The 22,982-nt window shown below is 35.8% G+C and overlaps 1 protein-coding gene across 1 annotated transcript in view; it reads right to left on the reverse strand.

The window, feature by feature from the left end:
* Window positions 1-2,231: 2,231 nt before the first annotated feature.
* The window catches only part of IQCM (IQ motif containing M), a gene marked incomplete at its 5' end in the record, with an annotated part of 334,909 nt that continues 314,158 nt past the window's right edge, over window positions 2,232-22,982 (reverse strand). The window contains 2 exons of the mRNA XM_082653985.1: window positions 2,232-2,257; window positions 2,360-2,466. Coding sequence (XP_082510111.1) covers window positions 2,363-2,466 — 104 coding nt within the window. The 3' untranslated portion in view covers window positions 2,232-2,257; window positions 2,360-2,362. The remainder of the gene's footprint in view (window positions 2,258-2,359; window positions 2,467-22,982) is intronic.

Here is a 22,982-nt window from a genome sequence, read left to right on the forward strand (position 1 = left end):
AATTTTGTGTTCTAGAATGGAAGTTGGGGAAAGGAATGAATCAACAAGGAAAAATTACCTTAAATCTGAATTTTCTGAAAAGTAGTCCATGTTGCAGGATCATGGAAGTTTGGCTTTCAATTATTCTAATAGCTGCATTTATTTAGAAAAATATCAATTTATAAGAAAATGTAAGACATAAGACAGATCATTTAAAAGATGTAAGAAAGCTAAGTCTTGACCTTTTGTTGTTTCTGCTTTCTTTTTCTTAACGCACTTTTATTTAATTTGGCTTAGCTATTTTAAAGATTGTATTACTCTAGTCAGAAGCAGCGCTGTAGAACTCAGCTGGGTCACAGGAACTTTCTCACCACTCCATTCTAATTTGCAGTTTTGCTATAATAAAAGCCCTAAATATATTGCTACTGTCTAGACGTTTTATCTGAAACAAGTGTCCTTTGTAGTCTCAGAGGACTTTTCTAATTTATTTCCAGTAAATCAAAGTCTGTGAAGAGCTTCGGTTCTTATTAAGACATACCCTTCACAGTCCAGTGATTGCCAACAGTGGCAAGCCATTGACAGTTCATTTACATATAAGTGATGACTTCCATCAGGTAGTTGGCTCAAAAACACAATGGACATTTCGAGCATATCCAATATTTCTTGTTCTTTGATGAGCACCAACTGCCAATTTTTATATAGAAACTGACAATTGAAAAGTGAAGGCTTTTTTCACTGACCTTACACTGTCTTCTACAGGTCTAGAGTGACATGTCACTGAACTTAATGTAGGATCACACCTCTAAAAGACATTCAGGAGCCCTACCTCAGTTTGCTAAAAAATCAAGAAGAATAGTCAAATCTAGAAAATATGAGACAAGAACAATCACACTTTTTTTTTTAAAGGAAAAATAAATTTCTTCTGTGTCCTGCCCCCGATTGTCATAATCATAACTTAATTTTTATATTTTATTGTTATAAGGTAATTTTGATATTGTTTTTATATTAATTGTTTTCTCTTATAAATACATTTGCCATTTGAAATAGTGGCACTCATTACACAACACTCATTAGGAAATCTTGTGTTTTAGTTTATAAATGCATTTCATTATATTCTACGCTTTTGCTCCCAATTCTCTGGAATATTGAAGGCAGAAATCTAGTGAAATTTTTATCCTAATAATGCTATAAAAAGGAGCAGGCTTCTGATCTGTTATCATGCTGGGACTCAACTCACGTGTGATTTTTTTCCCTTTATTTAACTGCGCATTTTCCAGCTTTTTTTCAGTACTGAAATAAAATGTTTTTCTTTAAAATCAGGCTCTCTCAATTATCAACTGGGATAATACAGATCATTTAATTTCACAGATAAGCTAACCTCTATATTTTAGCCAGTAATCACTTTTCCCCCCTATCAAACGTTTTACTGCTAACATTTTCTGAATAGGGTATCAGCATGTTTTTTAGTCCATCTTGGTTCTGGTTTTGGTGAGGCCCTGACTTAACATGATTCTTGTAATTAGCCTTCTAAAAATTTCATTCTAGTACCTTCCATATTTACAGTTCATGAAGTAGTCTGAGAGATTTTTTTTTTAAAACCAAAGTGTCTATTACAGAGGTAATAGATCAGGGCAAGAATTGAGAAAATGGAACACCTGTCATGTATTTCCTGTCTCTTTATTCATATCAAGTCACTGTGCTGTGCATGGATTCTGTTCCCTCTACTATTATTTCTACAATCTCATTCATAGATGGAGGGAGGAAGGGAGGGAGAGAGGGATGAATGCTGGTTAGATGGTTGGATGGATGGATGGATGAATGATGGATAGATAAAATTAAATTCAAGATTCTTTAGAGACTGGTGTTAGCCACTGTGCTTCAAATCTTTTCTGAACTAAGGTAGGTAATTCAGGAATACTATATATTAACTTTCAGTTTTTCACTTTAAAGTGAGCAATAAGAATAGGGAAAACATAATATGATGACTACACTAATAAAATATTTTAAAACACATTTTGAGAAACCATTTCCAAAAAAATGTGAGGTTCTAGAAATAAGAATCTTAACATTTCTTTATGGCATTTATTGGTACTGCAACAAACCAAATTTAAGTCTAATGAAAGGAATTCTTGATACTATGTGATTTCAACTTCATTACGATAAAAGAGATGTCGTTTATAAAAAAAGGTCCAATGAATGGTTCATCCAGAGATATTTAGTAATTATAGACTGACTTGTTGAAGTTCTTTGGATGTGCAAAGATGCTTGTCCTTTTTTCCTGTTGATACAGAATTAATCCATGGCCTATGTTAATCTATGTCTTTGGGTAGATAGGTTCAACTCTTAAGGTTTCAACATTGTATTGAAAATACTACCTTACTTCTCATGATGAATACTGTTGTCTCATTTTCCTTTCTCTCATAGATCCGGCCACCAGGTTCCCAACAATCTGGATGTTAGCTCTTTTGAGTATTGGATGTCCACTGACTGTAAGACAAAATATATAATTACATTAATAAATTTTAAATTATATGACACAATGTATCATGCTTTTGAAATAATTTTAAAATATTATAGGAAATCAGTTATGGTTGTGCTAAAACAAAGATTTGACTTGGGCACATTTCCTTCAGGTGTATTGAGATACATTATATATCATACCACGAGATTCAGCAAGAATTACTGTTGGACCAAAGAGTTGAGAGGAAGGATGGCAGAATCTGGATTCCACCAATCTACAGCATACTTGAAATAAATAAATTAGATGCAACATATGTTTGACCATAAGAACAACAGCATTGAAAATTTTTGCATTACAATGGAATCAGTTCTGATACTGATATTCAAATCAATACAAAGCACTATTTTTATAGATGGCTTGTACTTGATTCATCTTTATGTATAAAATGCCTTCAAATAAATAAAAAACATAGATTTACTGCAGACACCATTTTAGACAGTACTAATTTACAGATATGGTCATATACTTTGCCTTTTAAGACCTATTGTTGTTATTAAACAAAAACATAACCAACTACAAAAAAACAGTTAAAGTTGTGAGAAGAACAATCCTCATTACTAACAGAAAATGAATGACTTGATGTGTTGTCAAAGGAGAAGCAGGGCATTGTTGTTTTCAGGTTTATCTATATTGCCATTAGAAAAAGAGCAAGGCTTATAATAAAAAAACTAAATTAGACTACATTCCGAATATTTATGAAATAATTAGTATTAGTAATTATCATTGCAGGTGTAATCACAGGGAAAGGCAATCACCAATTGATGTCCCAATATAGTAGTTATACAAGATAAGTGTGTTAGTTCTAAAGGTGAGATCTTAGGACTAAATGATTTCCTACTGCAATTTTTTTGATAATATGCAATACCAACCATATATTTCATCAGGCAGAGAATAGCTGAAATACAGGATTACTCAAAGTAGGTAAAATAGAAGAAAAAGTGAATATAATGGTCCAAGCTCTTGTTCTTATACATTTGTGAGTGAATCCAAATTTAATACTCAATCTTAGTTTCCTTATTTTTGAAACAGGGATAATATCTATCCTGTCTGGTTGTTAAAAGGATCCAAAAACATATGTCAAGAGATATATGTGTAAGAATAATGTATTAATATTGACCCATCAATTATAAAATATACCACACTAATGCAAGGTGTTAATAATAGGCAACAGGAGGAAGGGGTTGCAGGTGAGGGGGTATATGGGAACACCCTGTACTTTCCACTAGTATTTCTGTAAACCTAAAATTCCTCAAAAACATAAAGTCTATTAGTTAAAAATAAAGATATGTGCCTGACAATTCATTAAGTATTCAAAATATAGTTGCTGTATTATTATTATTTACACTATGAAGTTATAATATATGTAGGCTTTATAAAGAAATCACTAATAATTGTGTGAGATAATAGCAAATGTATATATATTGGTCTCTGTCCCCAGTTCCTGGCACAGAACTCTTAAAACGCTTACAATTTCCTAAGTGATAACAGCACTGGGAGCATCTTTTGTTCTAATGAGGTGACTCTGGGTGGGCTACTGGATGGGGGCTGGTCACCAGAAAGACCAAGCCATGATTAAAAGCTTGGAACTTTTAGCCCCCTCCCACCAACACTTCTCCAGGGAGGGACAGGGGCTAGAAATGGAGTTAATGGTCCACCATGCCTATGTGATAAAGCCTCAATAAAAATCCCAGTGGTACGGGGTTTAGAAAGCTTCCAGGTGGATGAAAACATCCTTGGACCGGAAGGGTGATGCCACAGGGACAGAAAACAGAAGTACAGGACTCTCCCAGATCTCACCCCACTTATCTCTTCAACTGGCTATTCGTTGGTATCCTTTATCCTATCCTTTAATAAAATGGTAAATAGAAGTAAATGTTTCCCTGAGTTCTGTGAGCTTCTCTAGCAAATTGATAAAACCTGAGGAGGGAGTTATGGGAACCTCTGATTTGTAGCCAAGTTGGACACAAGTTGTGGATAACTTGATAACCTACTACTTGTAATTGGCATCTGAAGTGGGGGACAGTCTCCTGGGATGGAGCACTTAACCTGGGAGATCTGACTGGCATCTGATTCTCTCTCCAGGTGGATTGTGTCAGAATTGAGTAAAATTGTAGGACACCCAGCTAGTGTCAGAGAATTGCTTGTTGACGTGGGAAAAAACAAAACTCACACATTGCAATTGGCGACCAGAATCTTAGTTGGTGACCGGAAGTGGGACTGGGAGCAGAATCCTAAATTGCATAATATATAATTTCATAAATATTTCAGTTAAATAAAGGATCATTAATTTTAGGAAGGATAAAAATGTAAGTATACATGATATATTTTTAACCCTTCAAAGTAAGTATTCTCGACCTTCATTTTTGTCATATGGCAGAACAGATTCAGAGAAAAATCTTTTTGATTAAAACAACTCAAATCCTGAATAAAATATTAAGTGTATTTTAACTGCATTGCTAAATTGGCAGAGAAGGAAGAAAATGCAAAGGCCAAAAAAAGTAAAATCAGTAACCTTAGTGAATATTTGAGTGCTAAAGCCAGTTTTTTTTCCTAAGGTTTTCTGCTGAGCCCTGGATATCTGAGCTTCAGCCTTGTGAGGGGAGTGGGGTCAGGAGGTAAAGCATAAGGTTCACTCAAAATGGGAAGCCCGGCATGAGATCACAGCGGAGTGCGGGGCCCCAGAGGGCTACACATCAGAGTAGGTGGGATAATATCACAAAATAAAGAGAGAGAAGGAGAAAGAGAGAGAGAGAGAGAGAAGGGCAGGGAAATGAAGGCAAGGGAAGAGAAGAGAAAACTTCAAAGAAGAGGACAGCAAGGAACCTTTCCCTTTTCCATGAGGCTGGGTAGATGGAGCAGAGCCTCAAAGCCACCATTGTTTGATGCCCTGGTTCATGTCACCTGTGTGGTCCAAAATACCTTAAATAAATTTAGAGTTTATTGGGCCCCAAGAACAAATGAAAAAACCTCTCTAGAGGAAAGCAACTTCAACCAAGGTCTTTAAAATATGTCATAGAAACATATTTTATTAAACCCTTATATGTTACAATCGGTTTTAAATAGAAAAACAGGCTACAAAGCAGTATCTACAATGTGATCCCAGTTGGTTTTTTTTTTTTTTTTTTTTTTTTGCGGTACACGGGCCTCTCACCGTTGTGGCCTCTCCCGTTGCGGAGCACAGGCTACGGACGCGCAGGCTCAGCGGCCATGGCTCACGGGCCCAGCCGCTCCGCGGCATGTGGGATCTTCCCGGACCAGGGCACGAACCCGTGTCCCCTGCATCGGCAGGCGGACTCCCAACCACTGCGCCACCAGGGAGCCCTGGTCCCAGTTTTTTAAAAAGTTATATGCATAGGAAACCATGTACAGTATTAAATACCAAAATATTCACAGTGGTTGGAATTATAATTTAGCTTTAGTTCTTTTCGCTTATCCATATTTATGACAGAAGATATTATTTATGTAAAATAACAGTATTAGAGATGTTCAAGTTTCTAGATTGGAATATACGGTAGAAAGTCATTTTTATTGTAGATAATGAATAATCAGAAGTTAGATCTTTGTTGATAGTCAATAATTTGAATAAATGATTTCAACTTGGGAAAATAATCACATAAAAATAGATAATATGGTTAATATTCATTTAATAGGCTGTATTTTCAGAAAAGGGATACTAAATTTTCCTCAAAGGCTCAAAGTAAGCTTTTGTCCTCTGTTTTCTTCTAAACCATCTCTATGTTTTTATGTTCACAAGTCTATTTTATGATTTTTCATGCCATTTCCATGACCCACTCAAGGTTATATATTGTATTATTCTACACTATTGGCTACTTCCTGTCAGTGCTTCAAAATGAATCTTTGTAGAGCAACTTGGAAAGAAAACAAACACTGACTGTGTTAGAACATAAAATACACATTTAGGTCGTTGAGTATCTATTGAGTCCTATTTGTTCAGGTTCTTGCTAAGGGCTATGAGGTGATATAAAAGGCACTAGCTGAGACCTTTCTGGGTCTTCATTTCCTAATCCAGAAACAATTAAAAAAACAAACAAACAATTGCAATTATTATGCTACTCATAGACATTTAGTTTAACAAATGAAAGTATCTACCTAATGCGGTATAATGGCCCTGCCCACCAGAAGATTATCATAGTGAATACAAAGCAAAAATATAGTCCTAGATGACAAACAATAAAGGACGTATTTAAGTAGTTACATTTGATGCTTATATGTTGCAAGGGTACAAATCTGAACCCAAGTTTTGTGCATCTGAGTATTTCAAACAGAGTTACGTCCATGAAGACTGGCTGAATAAATGCTCTAGAGATCTCTCTGCAAAGAAAGACCAAGAAATCTTCTTGGGGAAAAAAATTCTTAATATGAGAAGAGTGAGCTGAATATTTTCATCTTGGTCCAATAAGATGATGGCTGTTGGCAGGGATGAGTGGTTTCATGTGCTCTGAGCTACCTCTTGCTAAGATGATTTTGCCTTGACTCTGCACTCCCTTCTTCCCCACCCTCCCACCCCGCCAAAGAGATTCTGGCCTATAGCCTTGTGAAAGGAAGACTCAAATGAGAAAATAATGGAGCTGAAAAAGCTATTTTCCTATACCATGTTCTCGGGATACTGAGAGAACAGGGTATCAGTGCTCTGAGATTAAGGGAACTGGGTTACAAGGCCAGGAGAGCGATGGGCTTTTCCCTTCAGCAGGTTGGCTTAGGCCCATATGGAATCCACACACCATGGCCTGGACAGGTGCTAGTGGCAATAGCAGCAGCAAGACACCTCCATCAGGCTTCCTGAGCTTTGGAGTGACAACAGCAGACAGCACTGCAAGGGGGTGGGTGGGAGGGGGGCGAAATTTCTATGTTGCAGCTTAGAACGGTGTATTTATGAGCACAAGTGAGATATCCTAGGAGAACTTCTAGAAATAACTGCAGCTACCAGGATTGCTTTCAAAGAGACCAGAAGTTGCATAAGAGTAGGTAGAAAATTCTATGTGCCACTATTTTTGTGATTATGTATGTAGTTCCGCGGAGCAGCTGGGCCCGTGAGCCATGGCTGCTGAGCCTGCGCCTCCAGAGCCTGTGCTCCGCAATGGGAGAGGCCACAACAGTGAGAGGCCTGCGTACCGCAAAAAACAAAACAAAACAAAACAAACAAACAAAAAAACCTGAAAGGGTAAAGTAACGTTAAAGAGACTCAGGAACCAACCTGAAAAAGCTCCCAAAGTCTAATGCTGGAATAATTTCAGCAACAACAACAGAATAATGTAGTCTTAGATTATAACTCATAGTAGGAAAGAAATATGTAGGAAAGAAATATTTATAAGTACATACTGATATAAATAAATGATTGAATAAAAGGGGAGAAAATATCTAATAATTCTTAATAATTTATGTTGATACTCCCACCTCCAAGAAAAAAGTTGAATTCCTCCATTCCTCCCCATTCCCTCCCCCAGTGTGAGCTGGACTTAGATATATGCTTTCAAAAAATAGGTTGCAGAAGGTGGATGGGAGGAAAGTTACTTTATAGTGAGTGGAGAAACCTGACAAATACTACCTTGGCCAGGTGATTAAGGTTAACAGCACTGGGGATAAGTCATATTGATAGCATGTTCCTGCTGATATGATGTGGTGAAGAGGGCACGTCACCTCTGACATTCTTTCAAAAAATGTATAATCTCAGCATTTAAAAAAACAATAACAATGAGAATAACAGCTGTCATTTAATGTACATTCATTCTGTGCCAGGCACTGTGCCGAGCACTTTACTTATCTTACTTTCTCTTTCCACCAATACCTGATGCTATCATGATTATTATTATAGGAAACTAAGACTCATATCAGTGACATGTTTCAATGGATAAATAATTCTTGATCTACATATGGACTGCAGAACCTTTTATAACAACTCATTGGAAAACATAGCACTCTATATATATCACTTATTTTTAAAGTAGGTCTAAGTTACATTATATTATTGCTTCTTTTTTTATACATTTGTCCTGTATCTTCAAAATATCAATAATTCACTTCTTTTTCTCAGTGCACTAATCTCTATGAGTGTGTCTTGCAGATAGATGAGTGTTCAATAAATAATTTTGATAATGCTTATTTTTGTTTTATAAAAATGACATCGTACCATGCATATTTTGCTTTCTTCACTCAAGAAGGATTAATTCATGGAAATTCCTTCAAGCTAACTAGTATAGCTCTAATTCATTATTTTAAGCGGTACATAGTATTTTGTGATATGAATAGACCATAATATTCCTCTACTGATTAATGTTTACTTTGTTTCTCAGTTTTTCCAAAGAAAAATAATGTTAAAATAAGCATGTTTGTTTGTTTGTTAGGTAGTGGTTTTATTTCTATGTGATAGATTCTCAAGATGGAGTGCAGAAACACATTTTTAATTTTAATTGATATTGTCAAGGTGCTTTCTAAAACACTGTAAAATTCATATTTCTACCAGCAATGTGTGATGGTACTTCTTTGCTCATATCCCAGCCAACAATAGCAATTATTTTGTTTTGTTTTAATTTTGGCCAATCTAAAAGCTGCTAATCTACTGAGTTTCCTCATCCACTAGTGACTTTGAGCATCATTGCATATATCCAATAGCTGTTGGATTTTTGTTTTGTGAATGGTTTCTCTACATTTTTTGTCTATTTTGCTATGATTGTTCCCTTGTTCCCGATTTTAAATAGCTCACTGTATTAAACCTCTGCCTTCAAAAATGCAATTCCACTCCAAATCAAATTTATTTTTAATTTTTTTTTGAATTTTATTTTATTTATTTTTTATACATCAGGTTCTTATTAGTTATCTATTTTATACACATCAGTGTATTCATGTCAATCCCAATCTCCCAATTCATCCCACCACCACCACCCCTCTACCACTTTTCCCCCCCTTGGTGTCCATACGTTTGTTCTCTGCATCTGTGTCTCTATTTCTGACTTGCTAACCCGTTCATCTGTACCATTTTTCTAGGTTCCACATATATGCATTAATATACAATATTTGTTTTTCTCTTTCTGACTTACTTCACTCTGTATGACAGTCTCTAGGTCCATCCACATCTCTACAAATGACCCAATTTCGTCCCTTTTTATGGTTCAGTAATACTCCATTGTATATATGTACCACATCTTCTTTATCCATTTGTCTGTCGATGGGCACTTAGGTTGCTTCAATGACCTGGTTATTGTAAATAGTGCTGCAGTGAACATTGGGGTGCATGTGTCTTTTTGAATCCAAATCAATTTTTTAAATAAATTTGCTTATGGTGTTTTTTCATAGAAAAGTTTTGAAAGTTTTATGTATAAGCAAGGTCATTTTTCTTTTCTTCTGTATTCTTTTTGAGTACTATCTTTCCTGCTCCTACCTTAAATATGTAGTTCTCTAGATTTCCTATCAGATTTATTTATTTAGTTAGTTACTTAATTATATACCTATTTATTTATTTAGATGGTTGTTCAGCTTTCTCAACTGCCTCTTTTAGTATCTATTGATATTATCATATGATTTTTTTCTCCCTAAAAATGTTGATGTAATAAACTATGGGAATAGAATTCTTAATTCTTAATATGGTATCATCCTTCTGTTTGGAACAGAATGTTTAATCGATGGCTGGGACAACTTACTTGTCTCCAAGTACTCTGTACTCATGACTACTAAGGCAAAGACTGCCAACTTCTTCCATCCTGTCAGAAACTGTTTTGGATCTTTCAGGCCCAATTACAAGAAATCAACTCTTAGTAAGAGCCCTTCAGCCAGGTTTACATAAAAGTGACCTGGGCGTCTTCCATGAGCTGGTTCTCATTCTCTGACCAGTGGCTAAGAAATGAGGCTTTGAAGGAAAGACGTTAGAGATGAAAATACAAGAGCAATTCTAGAATTTTCAAATAGAAATCCTTCATCATATTTCTTTAAGGGGGTGATAGAAAAAGACAAATTAACACAAGCGTAAGACTTTAGAATATATGTAAAACACACAAATAAGAAATTTCTCTGAGTTGATGTAGATCCTAACATTCCAAACAAATATATGAGATTAACTTGAGGAGGAGGCCCATCTAGAAAACACATTTTTAAATCCTAGGAAAAAATGTGTACAAATGCATTTTACCCCAGATGTTCTCCATAACTTAGTATATCTCTTGACCTTCCTTGGTTTTCCACCTCCTTGTCATAAAATGAACGTGGTATGGTATTATTACAAAAATCCACTAGGAAATACTCAAACAAGTGCTTCATTATTTATTTTAGTCTATATTAGGACAATAGCATAGTGAAGATTCAAACTGCTGAATTGCCTCTGAGAAGAAACAATCACAAGAAAATTAAAGTGTTCCAATATATGTGTACACTGGAAAAGAGCAAAGATGGTTCAACCATCTGTGTTATAACCTACTGAGCTCTAACTGAAATCCAATTGATCTTAATGGGATTTAGCTAAGGACAAACAAAGCAGGATGGTCAATATCTCACCAGGAAGTGATAAAAATTCTTGTGACATTTTTAGCACAAAGCAAATTTTGGGATCAGCAAGAACAGAATTCAAATACTGGCACTACTAACTTAGCGCCTCTGTGTTCTCAGGAAAGATGAGCTTGCCTTTCTTCAACTGTAAAATGAAGATAATAAGAGGACTTAACCTAAAAGGATTAGCATAGGAATTTAATGAGAAAATGCACACAAAGCACTTGATTTAGATTTGAATACATCATAATTTCTTAATAAATTTTAGCTGTTGTTATTGCCCTTCTCATTTTTTTTTTCAGTCATCCTCTACTGAGATGGAGATTAGTTTATCAGCATCTGCCTTAGTATATATTTATTTATTGGGTATATTGAGGTTAAAAAAAAAAAAGTGTGTTTGCTATGTGAATGTAACTTCCAGACAGGCAAACAACCTCTTCCAATGGACCGCCAGTTTGTTTCCTCTAACTTTTTCCTATATATTCTCTATTTACCACTGATGCGCCTACATTCTGATGTGAAGACAACTGAAATGTACAATTCTTTCTCCATTCTGATTGGGTTTCAATACACAACACTAGCTCCCCTGCCCACACACATTTCCCAAGTTAAACTCTGAGGAATAGAAATTTCATTTTGTTTAATCTTCTTCAATTAATCGGATAGATAAATCTATCTGGTGTGTATAAGAGATCTACCAATGCACAGCCCAAACTTCCTGCCCTCCCACCTCTCCCTTCTTTTATGAGCAAAACTTGGAAATATTGAAAGACTCAGGCTGGTAGAGTTCCACCAGTTTCATTTTCCCAGACCTTGAATCTAGGCAATGACAACTTCTGAGCAAGCATATTTATTAAGGTATTTAATCCCTTTCCATACAGGATCCACATCTGCGGAAAGGTTGAGAACAGGGTATGTTCAAAGGGTAAATTCGCTCACAGTTATACTTTACCACTAGATGGCACTCTTTGTCATATCGAAGCAAATGTGGGGTCACTTCCTACTACCAAAATGCTCTGCAGTAGGCACTTGGCCTGCACCTGAGAAACATCTAACAGTAACAGTGACTTTGTCACACTGGAAGCAAATAATAATTTCCAATGTAAGACCAAGTCTGGCCTTGATGAGGATAGGAAAATCCAATTATCTCCACCAACAAGAACCTCATTTAATAGGTACCCACCTCCAGTGGGCTGAAGGCTACCTGCAGTGTTTCTATCTCCAACAGTATCCAGCTTTCCACACTCCATCATTCCAGAGGCTTATGGAATCACCTTTTACCCCCACAGACTGTGCTGTCACTATGGTATCAGACTGTGGTGTCACTAGCAAGAACTCAGATGAGCTTCCAATTTTGTGATGAAAACCAATACATCTTTACCATGTAAAACTCCTATGTAAACATGATCCAATTGTTCCTGATTCTCCAAGATTCATTCTACTACTGCTGACAGGTCATGGAAGTTAATTTTCAGGCTGAAAATGGGCATTTTTCTTTCTCAAAGATGCACAAGAACTGAACAGATAAATTCCAGCAACAGTTTTTCAATAAGTCCAGCCCAGAAACATTTTTGTGGAGCTGAGGTCATGAAAAGACCCCAGTTCTAAGCATTCTACATCACACTTAACATTTTGTACTTACAAAGAAGCCCAGCCCTAGAGATTTAGTGGCATGTTCTAATCATGACCAAGTCCTTTTTCTCTATTTGATGCTTCTTATGAATTTCTCAAGTTTTTAAAAAATTATTGTAATTATTCTGAACCAAGAAAAAAACTTGCTTAATTGCGAGTTCCACAGCAGTGGAAACATTCTCAGAGGCCCAAGTTTATTTGACATGAACATTCTCTGAACAGAAGAATTTTAAACCCTTCAAAAATTAGGTCTCCATTGAGACTTGGTTAAAACTCATGTCCAATTGAAAATTTTAAAAAGTACTTCCTTAATCTAGTAAATTTATATGGTGCTGAATAGGTTTTCTTCTCTTTCTGGCATTTCTTGCCTTAAGTAGGTCATCCTAAACACAATTGTAATTAGCACAAGTTCAGTTTCGTGGACGTCTCTCTCCTTTGCAGCTCCCTTTGACCAGAAAAAAAAAAAATGGTGAAATGTACTCTTGGCTCAATTACAGAGTAATTTTAATGCTGAGCCCAGCAAGTTGGGTTTAAAACTCTAGATTATAGATCCCACAATGTTACCCCAATATAATTCAGGGGTTCATGTGATCTCGTTTCTGACATAATCTAGGGTAATGATAAAGAGTTCTAATTTTTACTCATCATAAGAAAATGCCCATATACACACTACTATTCAAGATTTGAATCTAGCCGGTCAACAGACTTTGTACTTTTGCCTTTTGTCTGAATGTTAATTATTTGCATACATATTTAACTGAGATATATATTTATATGGTACACAAATATTTTATGCACATTATGATTTTAGCTCTAGGAATTTAAATTTAAAATTATACAAGCATTTATAAACATCTTCTATTCTTGGATCTCGATTCTGTAGTGGATTGATTCCTCCCTTCAACCTTCCACCTCGATCTAGAGCAACCGGAGATACAAAAACTGTATTTCTGAGATGGCCTTGAAACTGACTCTGGATGTTAATTGCCTTCTACCAACTAGCTACACTTTCATAAGATTTGGAAGGGAAAGTGATGTGGAGACCATCTTTCTACCCTTTTCTTTTTTTTCTTTCTGCTAGTAGATAAGGTCAAAGAAAGGCAAGTTTGTTCTGCTCAAGTATTCCAAAGACTCTTACCTAAACTCCTGGGTGACTAGAAGTATTTGCAGCAGCAGCAACAAAAACATCTTCGTGACTTCACATCCTGATTTCCGGAACAGCTACTGGGATGTGTTCTTGTATTCATAGCTCCAGTGGCAGCCACCAAGATGGTAACTTCCCTAGTGGGTCAGACCTTCATTGCTCTGAGAGTCACTCCTAGAAATCCAAACTAGAAACCATCCCTTCACCATTCAACAATTTTTTACAGGTCTTTTTAAAAAAATGTTATTGAAATATAGTTGATTTACAATGTTGTATTTAATTTCTGATGTACAGCAAAGTGACTCAGTTTTACATGTATATAGTATTTTCATATTCTTTTCCATTATGGTTTAACACAGGATATTGAATCTAGTTCCCCGTGCTGTAAAGTAGGACCTTGTTGCTTATCCATTCTATATATAATAGTTTGTATCTGCTAATTCCAAACTCCCAACACATCCTTTCCCCACCCACCCCCCTTGGCAACCACAGTCTGTTCTCTATGTCTGTGAGTCTGTTCCTGTTTTGTAGATAGGTTCATTTGTGTCATATTTTAGATTCTACATATAATAATCATATGGTATTTGTCTTTCTCTTTCTAACTTACTGCGCTTAGTATGATAATCTCTAGGTCCATCCATGTTGCTGCAAATGGCATTATTTCATTCAGCATTTTTTAAAGTACTAATTTTTGGCATCAAATCAGTTTCTTCTTAACATTTCTAGTGTGCTTTTCATTTCCTGTGCTGAGCCTTGACTGATAAAGTATTCATTGTCTGAATTGTATTACTGCTGTCTGGTAAAAGTTCTTGAAGCTGATGCCTTTTAGAGACTGTGGAGCTACTGCATCTTGCAGTTTTTTCTTTTCATGCATTCTGGTCCATCGTCCTCACCTAGTCCTCCTTTCCTTAGTAACCCTGTCCATTCACTACTTTAGAACCATTTATGAAAACTATTTTGTCAATCAAGCTTAATTTATCCCTTGGTTCCAGTTTAGGAATGTTAACATCATTTTGAAAGAAAAAGAAAATTCAGGAAATAGAATGTTTGTTTTAAGGCATTTAAAATGACAGTGTTCTGAATGAAGGGAAGTTTTGTTTGTTTCTTTTTCTCTTCTCTGGTATATTTAAACCAGGAAATATGTCCTGATCCCCAGCTCCTACCACTTTTCACCACTGCTGCTACATCCTTTGCTGCTGCTACTATTGCTGCTTCACCCTTGCCCTGAAAATTCTGTTTCGAAAAGTAGTGTAGGTACTGTACTTGATATTTTGCATTTGTCACAAAATAGAAATGTTTTCAAGATAAGTGTGTATAAAAATTAGTGGTCAAGATCATGCCAAGTCCCTTGCCTCTGCCACAGTTTTGCACAAAATCCTTTGTGCTGAAAATCCCATCTTTTATTTTATTTTTTTTAGGATATTCTTTATGAGCAAAATTTAGCCTAGGAATAGCCATTAAGGAAGTCCCAAATCCGGGAGATTGGGATTGACGTACATATACTGATGTGTATAAAATGGGTGACTAATAAGAACCTGCTGTATATAAAAAAAAGGAAGTCCCAAATCCATTCAGTTAAAAAGCTCAGTAAGTTCATATCAAACAATAAATATTGGTACCAGAGCACCTTGCTGAATTTGTTCTCAGCTAAACACTAAAATAAATACCATACATATTTATATGTGATGGTTGTTGGGAAGACTATCAGAAGGGTAAACAACATTTGGGGAAACCATCCGCCATTTGTTTCTTTGTACCTGACCAAAAATATGTTCAGCTGGTATTTGTGCTACTACATAGATGGGCGCCTACAGCCCATCTGATACTTCTGCTTTCATCCTCTTTCTCTGAAGAAGGGAAGGAGGAGACAGAGAGACCAAAAACTATGCCCAAGTCCCAAAATGCCATGGCCAAACCAGAGGAGTATCCTAACAAAGGAGAAAGTCTTTGTCAACAGGAGCTAAGTTAGCTCCTACTTTTTGGTTTATGGATGGCAAGGATTTTGTAGAAAAAAAGAAAAAAAATTAAGTAAAATACAATTTCCACTCTCAGATTATTTCAAACATTAGTTTGAAAGTTAATCGGGTTAATGCACTTCTGTGGAAAGAACTGGGACTTTTTGCACTCTGGTTTCTTTCCAGATCTTTTACAAAAACATAAACACAATTCCCATTTACATCTTCTTGCTATTCCATTGTGTTTTTCCTAAATATTATAATTCATTGATTCTTCCTCCCAGTTTATGTCTCTTTAAATTCAGATTGGAAGTATGGAATTTCCTTAGCAAATAGTATTAGATGCTGCAAGATTATTTTAATTTAAATTTACTATAAATAATCATTTAATGAAATAAGCAAATGTCTATTCCATTTTCATTGACAGGGCCAGAGGGTAATATTTGAGTATTTTGTTTCCAACAATTTATTATGAATATTTTCAAACATACTAAAACTGTGAATGAATTATACAATGAAAACCACTTAGATTCTACAATTAATAATTTACTGGACTTTATCATGTATCTCTCCATCTATCCGCCCTGTTTAAGGATTTTGTAATCAAATAATAGGAAGAATGAGCTGAAAAACATGGGCATGACTGAATAGAAATCCCCTCACTCTTAATATTTTCAACATTTTGACTTTGCTTTTTCCTCTCTAAACATTTCTATAAACATTTGGAGGATGTTTGAAATGAACACTGAGATTATGACTCATATCTCAACGTTTTCGGCAGGTTTTCCCATGTTTTTCAATAATGCAGGTTTTGTTGAGCAGTAGAGGAAGAAGGGTTATCTTTGAGTATCAGAGTAATATATAAAGCTCCTTACATGTCACGACTCTGCCCTCGATTTTTAAATAATGGGATTTTATAAAAAGACTGAATAAAGGACTCTAAAGCGATAAACTACAGAGAGATATAAGATGCTATTGCCAAAAACAGATAGCATTCAATTAGTTTTTTAAAGGCATTCTTATCACATCTACTCCTAATATTAGCTTTCTCAATAAACAATAGCCTGCTGCAATATTGCCAGGGTTGCCCAGCTGAGATGACAATGTGCAGTGACAGATGATAGGGACCATCTGAAATTGTTGATGTGATTCACAAATGGCACTCACTGGCCGCTCAGTCTTTAAGATCATTCAGTGACTCTAACAAGATACCAGATTAATATTTATGTGGTAACAGAGATAAGAAATGCATTTTTCTGCAATAAAAAATGAACTAAAAATATGTTGTGGGTTTATTTTCACTTACTTTTATCTAACTGAGCCTAATGTGTACATAAAAAACAATAAACACAAATCTTTCTGCTTTTTAAAAAGGGTTTAAATATTGTGTGCCTATTCAAGACTTTAGTTAAGATTTACAGCTTGTATTTGCTATAAATGAAGGGAAAATAGGTAGGGAAAAATATCTCTATGATTTAATGTAATCATGCCACCATTCACACTAGCTTACGTCAGTCTCTAATTTTTAAACATATGAATTAGCACATTAAACTACTGGGTCAAACTAAAGTTTAGAATAATATTTTATAATCTGTTCTTTTTCTCCAGAACATTGAAATTTTCTAGTTTTAAAATTTTAAAAATTCATTATTTTAAATCGTCTAACTAAAAATTATATTTTCAAGATATTTTGGCACATTGGCCAATTTGATAGGATTGAAACATTTGACCTTCTGAAAGGAAATGAAATATTTAGATTGAAATTTTTGTAACATTCCCAATTCAAGACACAAACCAACTGTTGGCTTATGATAAACAAAAAATTTCTTAACATTATCTGTGAGGCTCTAAAAGGTCTGGCCCCTTCCTACCTTTCAAGTCTCATCTGGAAGGATGTTCACAGGATTTCTAGGTAAGGCAATACTCTAGTTTTCTCTTACCATAATGAGCTGCTGCTTCTTATTCTTTTAAGGATTATTCTTCCTTCTCTCTGACTTGGTATCAAATTCTGTGCCTTGAAGCCTCCTCTATCTTTATCCCCCTTCTTCCCCAGAACTATGCCCTTAAATAACATACATTTGTTAACAGCTATCAAATTGATATCTCCAGCTTCAATAGCTCTCTAAGCTCCAGATTTGATGTGAAAGGGGACCCTAAAATCCACTGCATATCAAGGGTAAGAAAAATGAACACTTTCAGTGATATCCTGGACTGACTAGAGGAGATTTTACATATCTCTTCCCAATTCTCTGTTCAGTAACATCAAAGTTGGAGAGTCATAGGTATATATTCTGCCTGACATTGCTGCTGTGAAGAGTAATGTGTTATAGAGCAGAGGAAATGAGATAGTAATGGGCAGAATAAAGCAAATATGCAAAGAGCAACAGTGCTAAGAGATCCTGTGGTTCAGGAAAGAGGGAGAGAAGGCAAGTTGACATTCCATAACCCATAATCCCATGTAGCATGGCTCTGCTGTCTGCAATTGGGTTTCATGTGCCTACATTCTGTTTTTTAAATAAACATGTTTTGCTTAAAAGTTCTTATTAAAAATTGCCGTTAAAGATTTAGTTGAGAAAAAAATATCCCACTAACATCAAGATATGGTACCAAATTGACCTCTTGCAATCACCACTTAGATGTGCATTAGTCATCTCAAAATTCACGTCTAAAACTGAACTGAATTTCCCCCAAAGCTGCTTCATTCACATTTCCTCTTCTTCCTCAGCTCAGTAAATCCAATATTTTTAGTTGTTCAGGCTAAAATCATTAGACTTTGACTCCTTTTCTCACACATAACTATATCCTCTCCCATTGCGTGTCCTGCTGGCTCTATCTTCTGAATATATTCAGAATCTGAATACTTCTCATCATCTCCATTGTCACCACCCTTTTCCAAGCCATTATCCTCTCCTGCCTGGATTATTGCAATAGCTCTTATTAGTCCCTGCTTCTGCCTCTCTCTGCCTCACCCTCCCACCCCTCAAGTCTATTTTCTACACAGCAGCCAGAGTAAATCTTGTCACTCTTCTGATCAACACTCCATCAAGCTTCCCATTTCCCTCAGGCTAAAAGCCAAAAACTTGATAATGACCCCTGCCTCTTTAGCTCTGTAACCTCCCCTCTAACTATGCACCTCTTCATTTATTTCCTTCACTACACGGGCTCCCCTGCTGTCCTGAAACACTCCAGACACTCTCCTTTCAGGTTCTTTGCCTTTGCTGTTCCTTTTTTTTAGAATTTCTCCTCAATGATCCCCCTGGCACAATTCCTCACCACTTCAGGTGTTTGCTTAAATGGCACCTTCTACATGCAGATTTCCTTGCTCATTCCATTTAAATTGAAGCACCACCTACTCCCAGGACATCCTAATCACTTCTAGCCCCTTTCTGCCATACAGTTTACAACCATATAACACAGTGTGTATTTTATTCATTTTGTTTATTTTCTGTTTCTCTCCACTAGAATATAAACTCTTGGCTGGCAGAAATTGTTGACTATTTAGATCAGAGCTGTATCCCCGTGTGCCTAGAATGATGCCTACTATATAGTAGATGCTCAATAAACCTTTGAATAAATGAATGAGTGAATTCAGATAATAAATAAAAATACTTGTGGGGGTGAAGTTGGAAAAATGGCTGAATTACACAAACTATTTGCCTCCACTGCCTTAATTCAATGGAATATTGCCAACTCTTTGTTTTGTTCTATTTTGATTCTGCATCTGTGTAGAGTTCGTTTCCAAAATTTGGGGATGTATAGTAATTTAGTCAGGGAAAAAGTTGTTTCCATGGATGCCTGGTAAACTGATTACAATGAAATTGGCAGTGGGTCCTAGCTTTAATATGACACCATGCCATATTATAATTCTAATTTCCACTATAAAGTTTTTCTAGTGGCAGAATGGGTACTTTCCCAGGTCCTTTTATTTTTTTACAAAACTTAGATAAAAAGCTCATGTTGTATTTGGCACCTGATCATTCACAGCAATCTTCTCAGATAAAAACACAGAGTCAGTGAGAAGAAAGGAAAAAAATCTCCTGCAGACCAGAAGGGAATAATCCCTTGCTATATGCTAATGAACCAACAATAAAGGCCCTATTATGTTATTGTTTTGAATGATATTGTTCACATTAAGTTTCAGTGATGCCAAAGGCAGAATCACCCAGAGGCTTGGATACATCAGTTAGGACAATGACACATACTTAAGCTCATCAATATTAACAATGGCTGGTGCATCTAGTTTAGACCAAAATGAAAAAAATGGAAACTTGAGTTTTCTTTTTAGTCTTATTTGGACATTATTGATCATATTCTTGAACAGAAAAAAAAAAAGGAAAATTATACTGTGGTATCAATACCCTGAAATACACACAAACATATGTCCTAATGGGACAACACCAGCATTAAAAGTATCTTGAGACCCCTGCCTGTTCCCAGGCTAAAATAGTAATACTAATTGTCCTTGTCTTGAATCTCTTGTGCCCTCACATTCTAAGATTTTTAAGTCTGGTTAGACTGGTAATTGCTTCCATTGCCATATGTAGACACTTTAAAAAATGATGTAGGTGATAGAAACCAGAGACAAAATGCATCATACATATATTTTGACTTGCTCATAAATCTAGGAAATTTAGAGGATCTCTAGTCATTAAATTATGTTTGAAATATGTGGATAATGAATATCTCTATGGCCCTCTAAGGATAATGCAGATTCCAAATTAGACACTAGAATTTTTTACCACATGAATGTGACACTGAGATCAGATGGACAGCATTCTGGCATATTCAATAAAACACAGTTGACACAATTCTGTTTTTTAAGTGTACAATTAAAGTTATGTCACAAACTGAGTAGCTGATTTCAGAAATTTTTAAATATTCAGCTGCAAAATTGACTATTAAATTTGGACAGCTGGATCTTTTTGGTCAAATGTCGACTGAAAGGATGGGCTAAATTCCTCCATTATTAATCCTCACATTCTCTATAGAACATTCTGGAGTATGTTATACATTAGAATTTCTTATGAAGTTACAGTTTCTATGAATGTGAAAATCATGTAGGACAGATGATGGAAAGTATGTCTTCTAATGAAATTTGAGACCTGAGAAGAACACTGGTGATCACCTAAGCTCAGTTTTTTTTTCATTTTACAGATAAGAAGTTTCAATTCCAGTAAAGAAAATGATATGGAGTCATATTAATAGTTATAATTGCATTATGTGACTGAAGGGGATCAGAATATGCAGTCCCAAAATACGTCACTCTGGCAAAAGAATTATTTTGAGTTGAGGGCAACTGAAGGGCAGCAGAGGCAGGAAGAACTCTCTGCTCTTCCACTTTCTGCCTAAAAGCAGGGCATACATTTTCCTTTGTGAAGGTGTTCTCCTCCCCTCTCCTGTAACAGGAAGAGAATGACTTTTAATCTCACTGCAGAGTCACTGACTTGAGCCTGCATAACAAACTTTATTAAACAATCCATATGTTCCACTAGTATCCCCATATATTTACCTTCCCAAAATTTGCTACACCTAGAAGCCCAAACCCCTTTTCCTTTGTCTAGTTACTTCTCCACAACCTAATGTTACTTGGTAAAATGGTATATAAGCCCGCAGGTTTAACTGACTCTTTGGGGCTTTCATTTCTTCTCTGTGAACCCCTCCCCATACATTGCATGTAAAAGTATTAAAGTCAATAAAATATGCATGCTTTTTTTCCTGTTAGTCTGTCTTTCGTCAGCTTAACTTCCAAGTCTCATTCATAAACCTAAGAGGGTAGAGGAAAAGTTTTTCCTGCCCTACATGACAAACGATTATTTGCCACTCAGTTAAATAGAATTTACGCAGAAACAGCTATTTCTGAGTTAAGAATTTACTCAGAAACAGCTATTTCCACAGTGTGTTTATAATCTAGCTGTGGGTGATTTAGCTTTATTACTTAAAAAATTGTACATCCTACACTATCCACTTCAGAACTCCATCCCTTTTATCTTCTACACGTGTTGTAGGAGAAGGGGAGATGCGGGGAGTGGGTGCTATTGCCGTTCATCCTAAAAGACTGTTTTAGAACGATATGAGAGGGAGAGAGAGCCTACTGGTTTAAAGTTGTGGCACTAGCTATATTTCAGGATTTAATTTTTAAATAGTCTTAATCTGCCTCCTTATTAATACCTTGAACACAGTTAAGTGCTTACAAAATATCAGACACTTGCTAAAAATGAGGAAGCCGTGATGCCTATCCTTAAAGGGCTTACAGTCGAACATGAGGAGACAGTTTAAAAAACAAGGAGTAGAATGAAGAGATTACAGACACCATGATAGTAGCCTGTTGCCAGAATAACAGAAGGACAAAGGCGAGAGTAGATAACTGTATCACAGTATGGGTTGACAAAAATGAATACAGAAGGTGGCCCTTGAGCTCATGAAAAGTTGCCTGTGAAGAGGAAGGTGATAAGTAAGATATGCCACTTTTACACTGAGTCAATCACAAATTCATCTCAAAGATTCCTAGAAGCCAAGACGTTTTCCCCAAAATACAGACCCAAATATCCAACTGACTTGACAAATCCATCAAGTTCAACATGTTTAACACCCAACTTAAAATCTTTCCTTACAAATCTGGTCTTCTTCACTATAGATATTCCATCTGTTTCTCAAGTTAGAAATTCGAGTCAAACTTGACTCTTTCTATTATCAAACCATTGTCAAGTTATTGATTTTACCCGCAGAATACCTTTCAAATAAGTTCAAGTTTTTCAATTTTCTCCATTACTACTGTAATTCAAACTATGAGCATCAACCACTTCTACTATTGCATTACTTAAGGACTTAGAAGCATGCCTAGTACATAGTAAATGCTCAGTAAATATATTGAATAAATGATTGACTCAACTGGTTTCCTTGTACCCCTTTTGCTTACCTTTAATTCATTTTCCAAGGGGAAAAATGGTCTTTTCAGCTCTCTAGTATTATCATGCCATTCTCCTATTTAAAAACCACACTGGCTTTAAAGAAAAAAAATTAATAAGGCTTAAAAGGTCCTGCATGAATGGGTTGGTTAATGCTCTGTCTTGCACAAAACAAGATGAGAAATGTGTGTCTGTGTACTTGTAATTTATTACCACTGTATAGGATTTGCACTGTGATGTCAACCTCCACATTGAATAATTGGGAACTCTGAGTTTGCCATACTTCAGTGGATACAAGAGGAGGGAAAAGATTGGGGAGGAAGGTGGTGATCCCACATGGCACACACTTTTTG

The sequence above is a fragment of the Grampus griseus genome (genome assembly GCF_964374135.1).
Source record: "Grampus griseus genome assembly, chromosome: 4".
Lineage (NCBI taxonomy): Eukaryota > Metazoa > Chordata > Mammalia > Artiodactyla > Delphinidae > Grampus > Grampus griseus.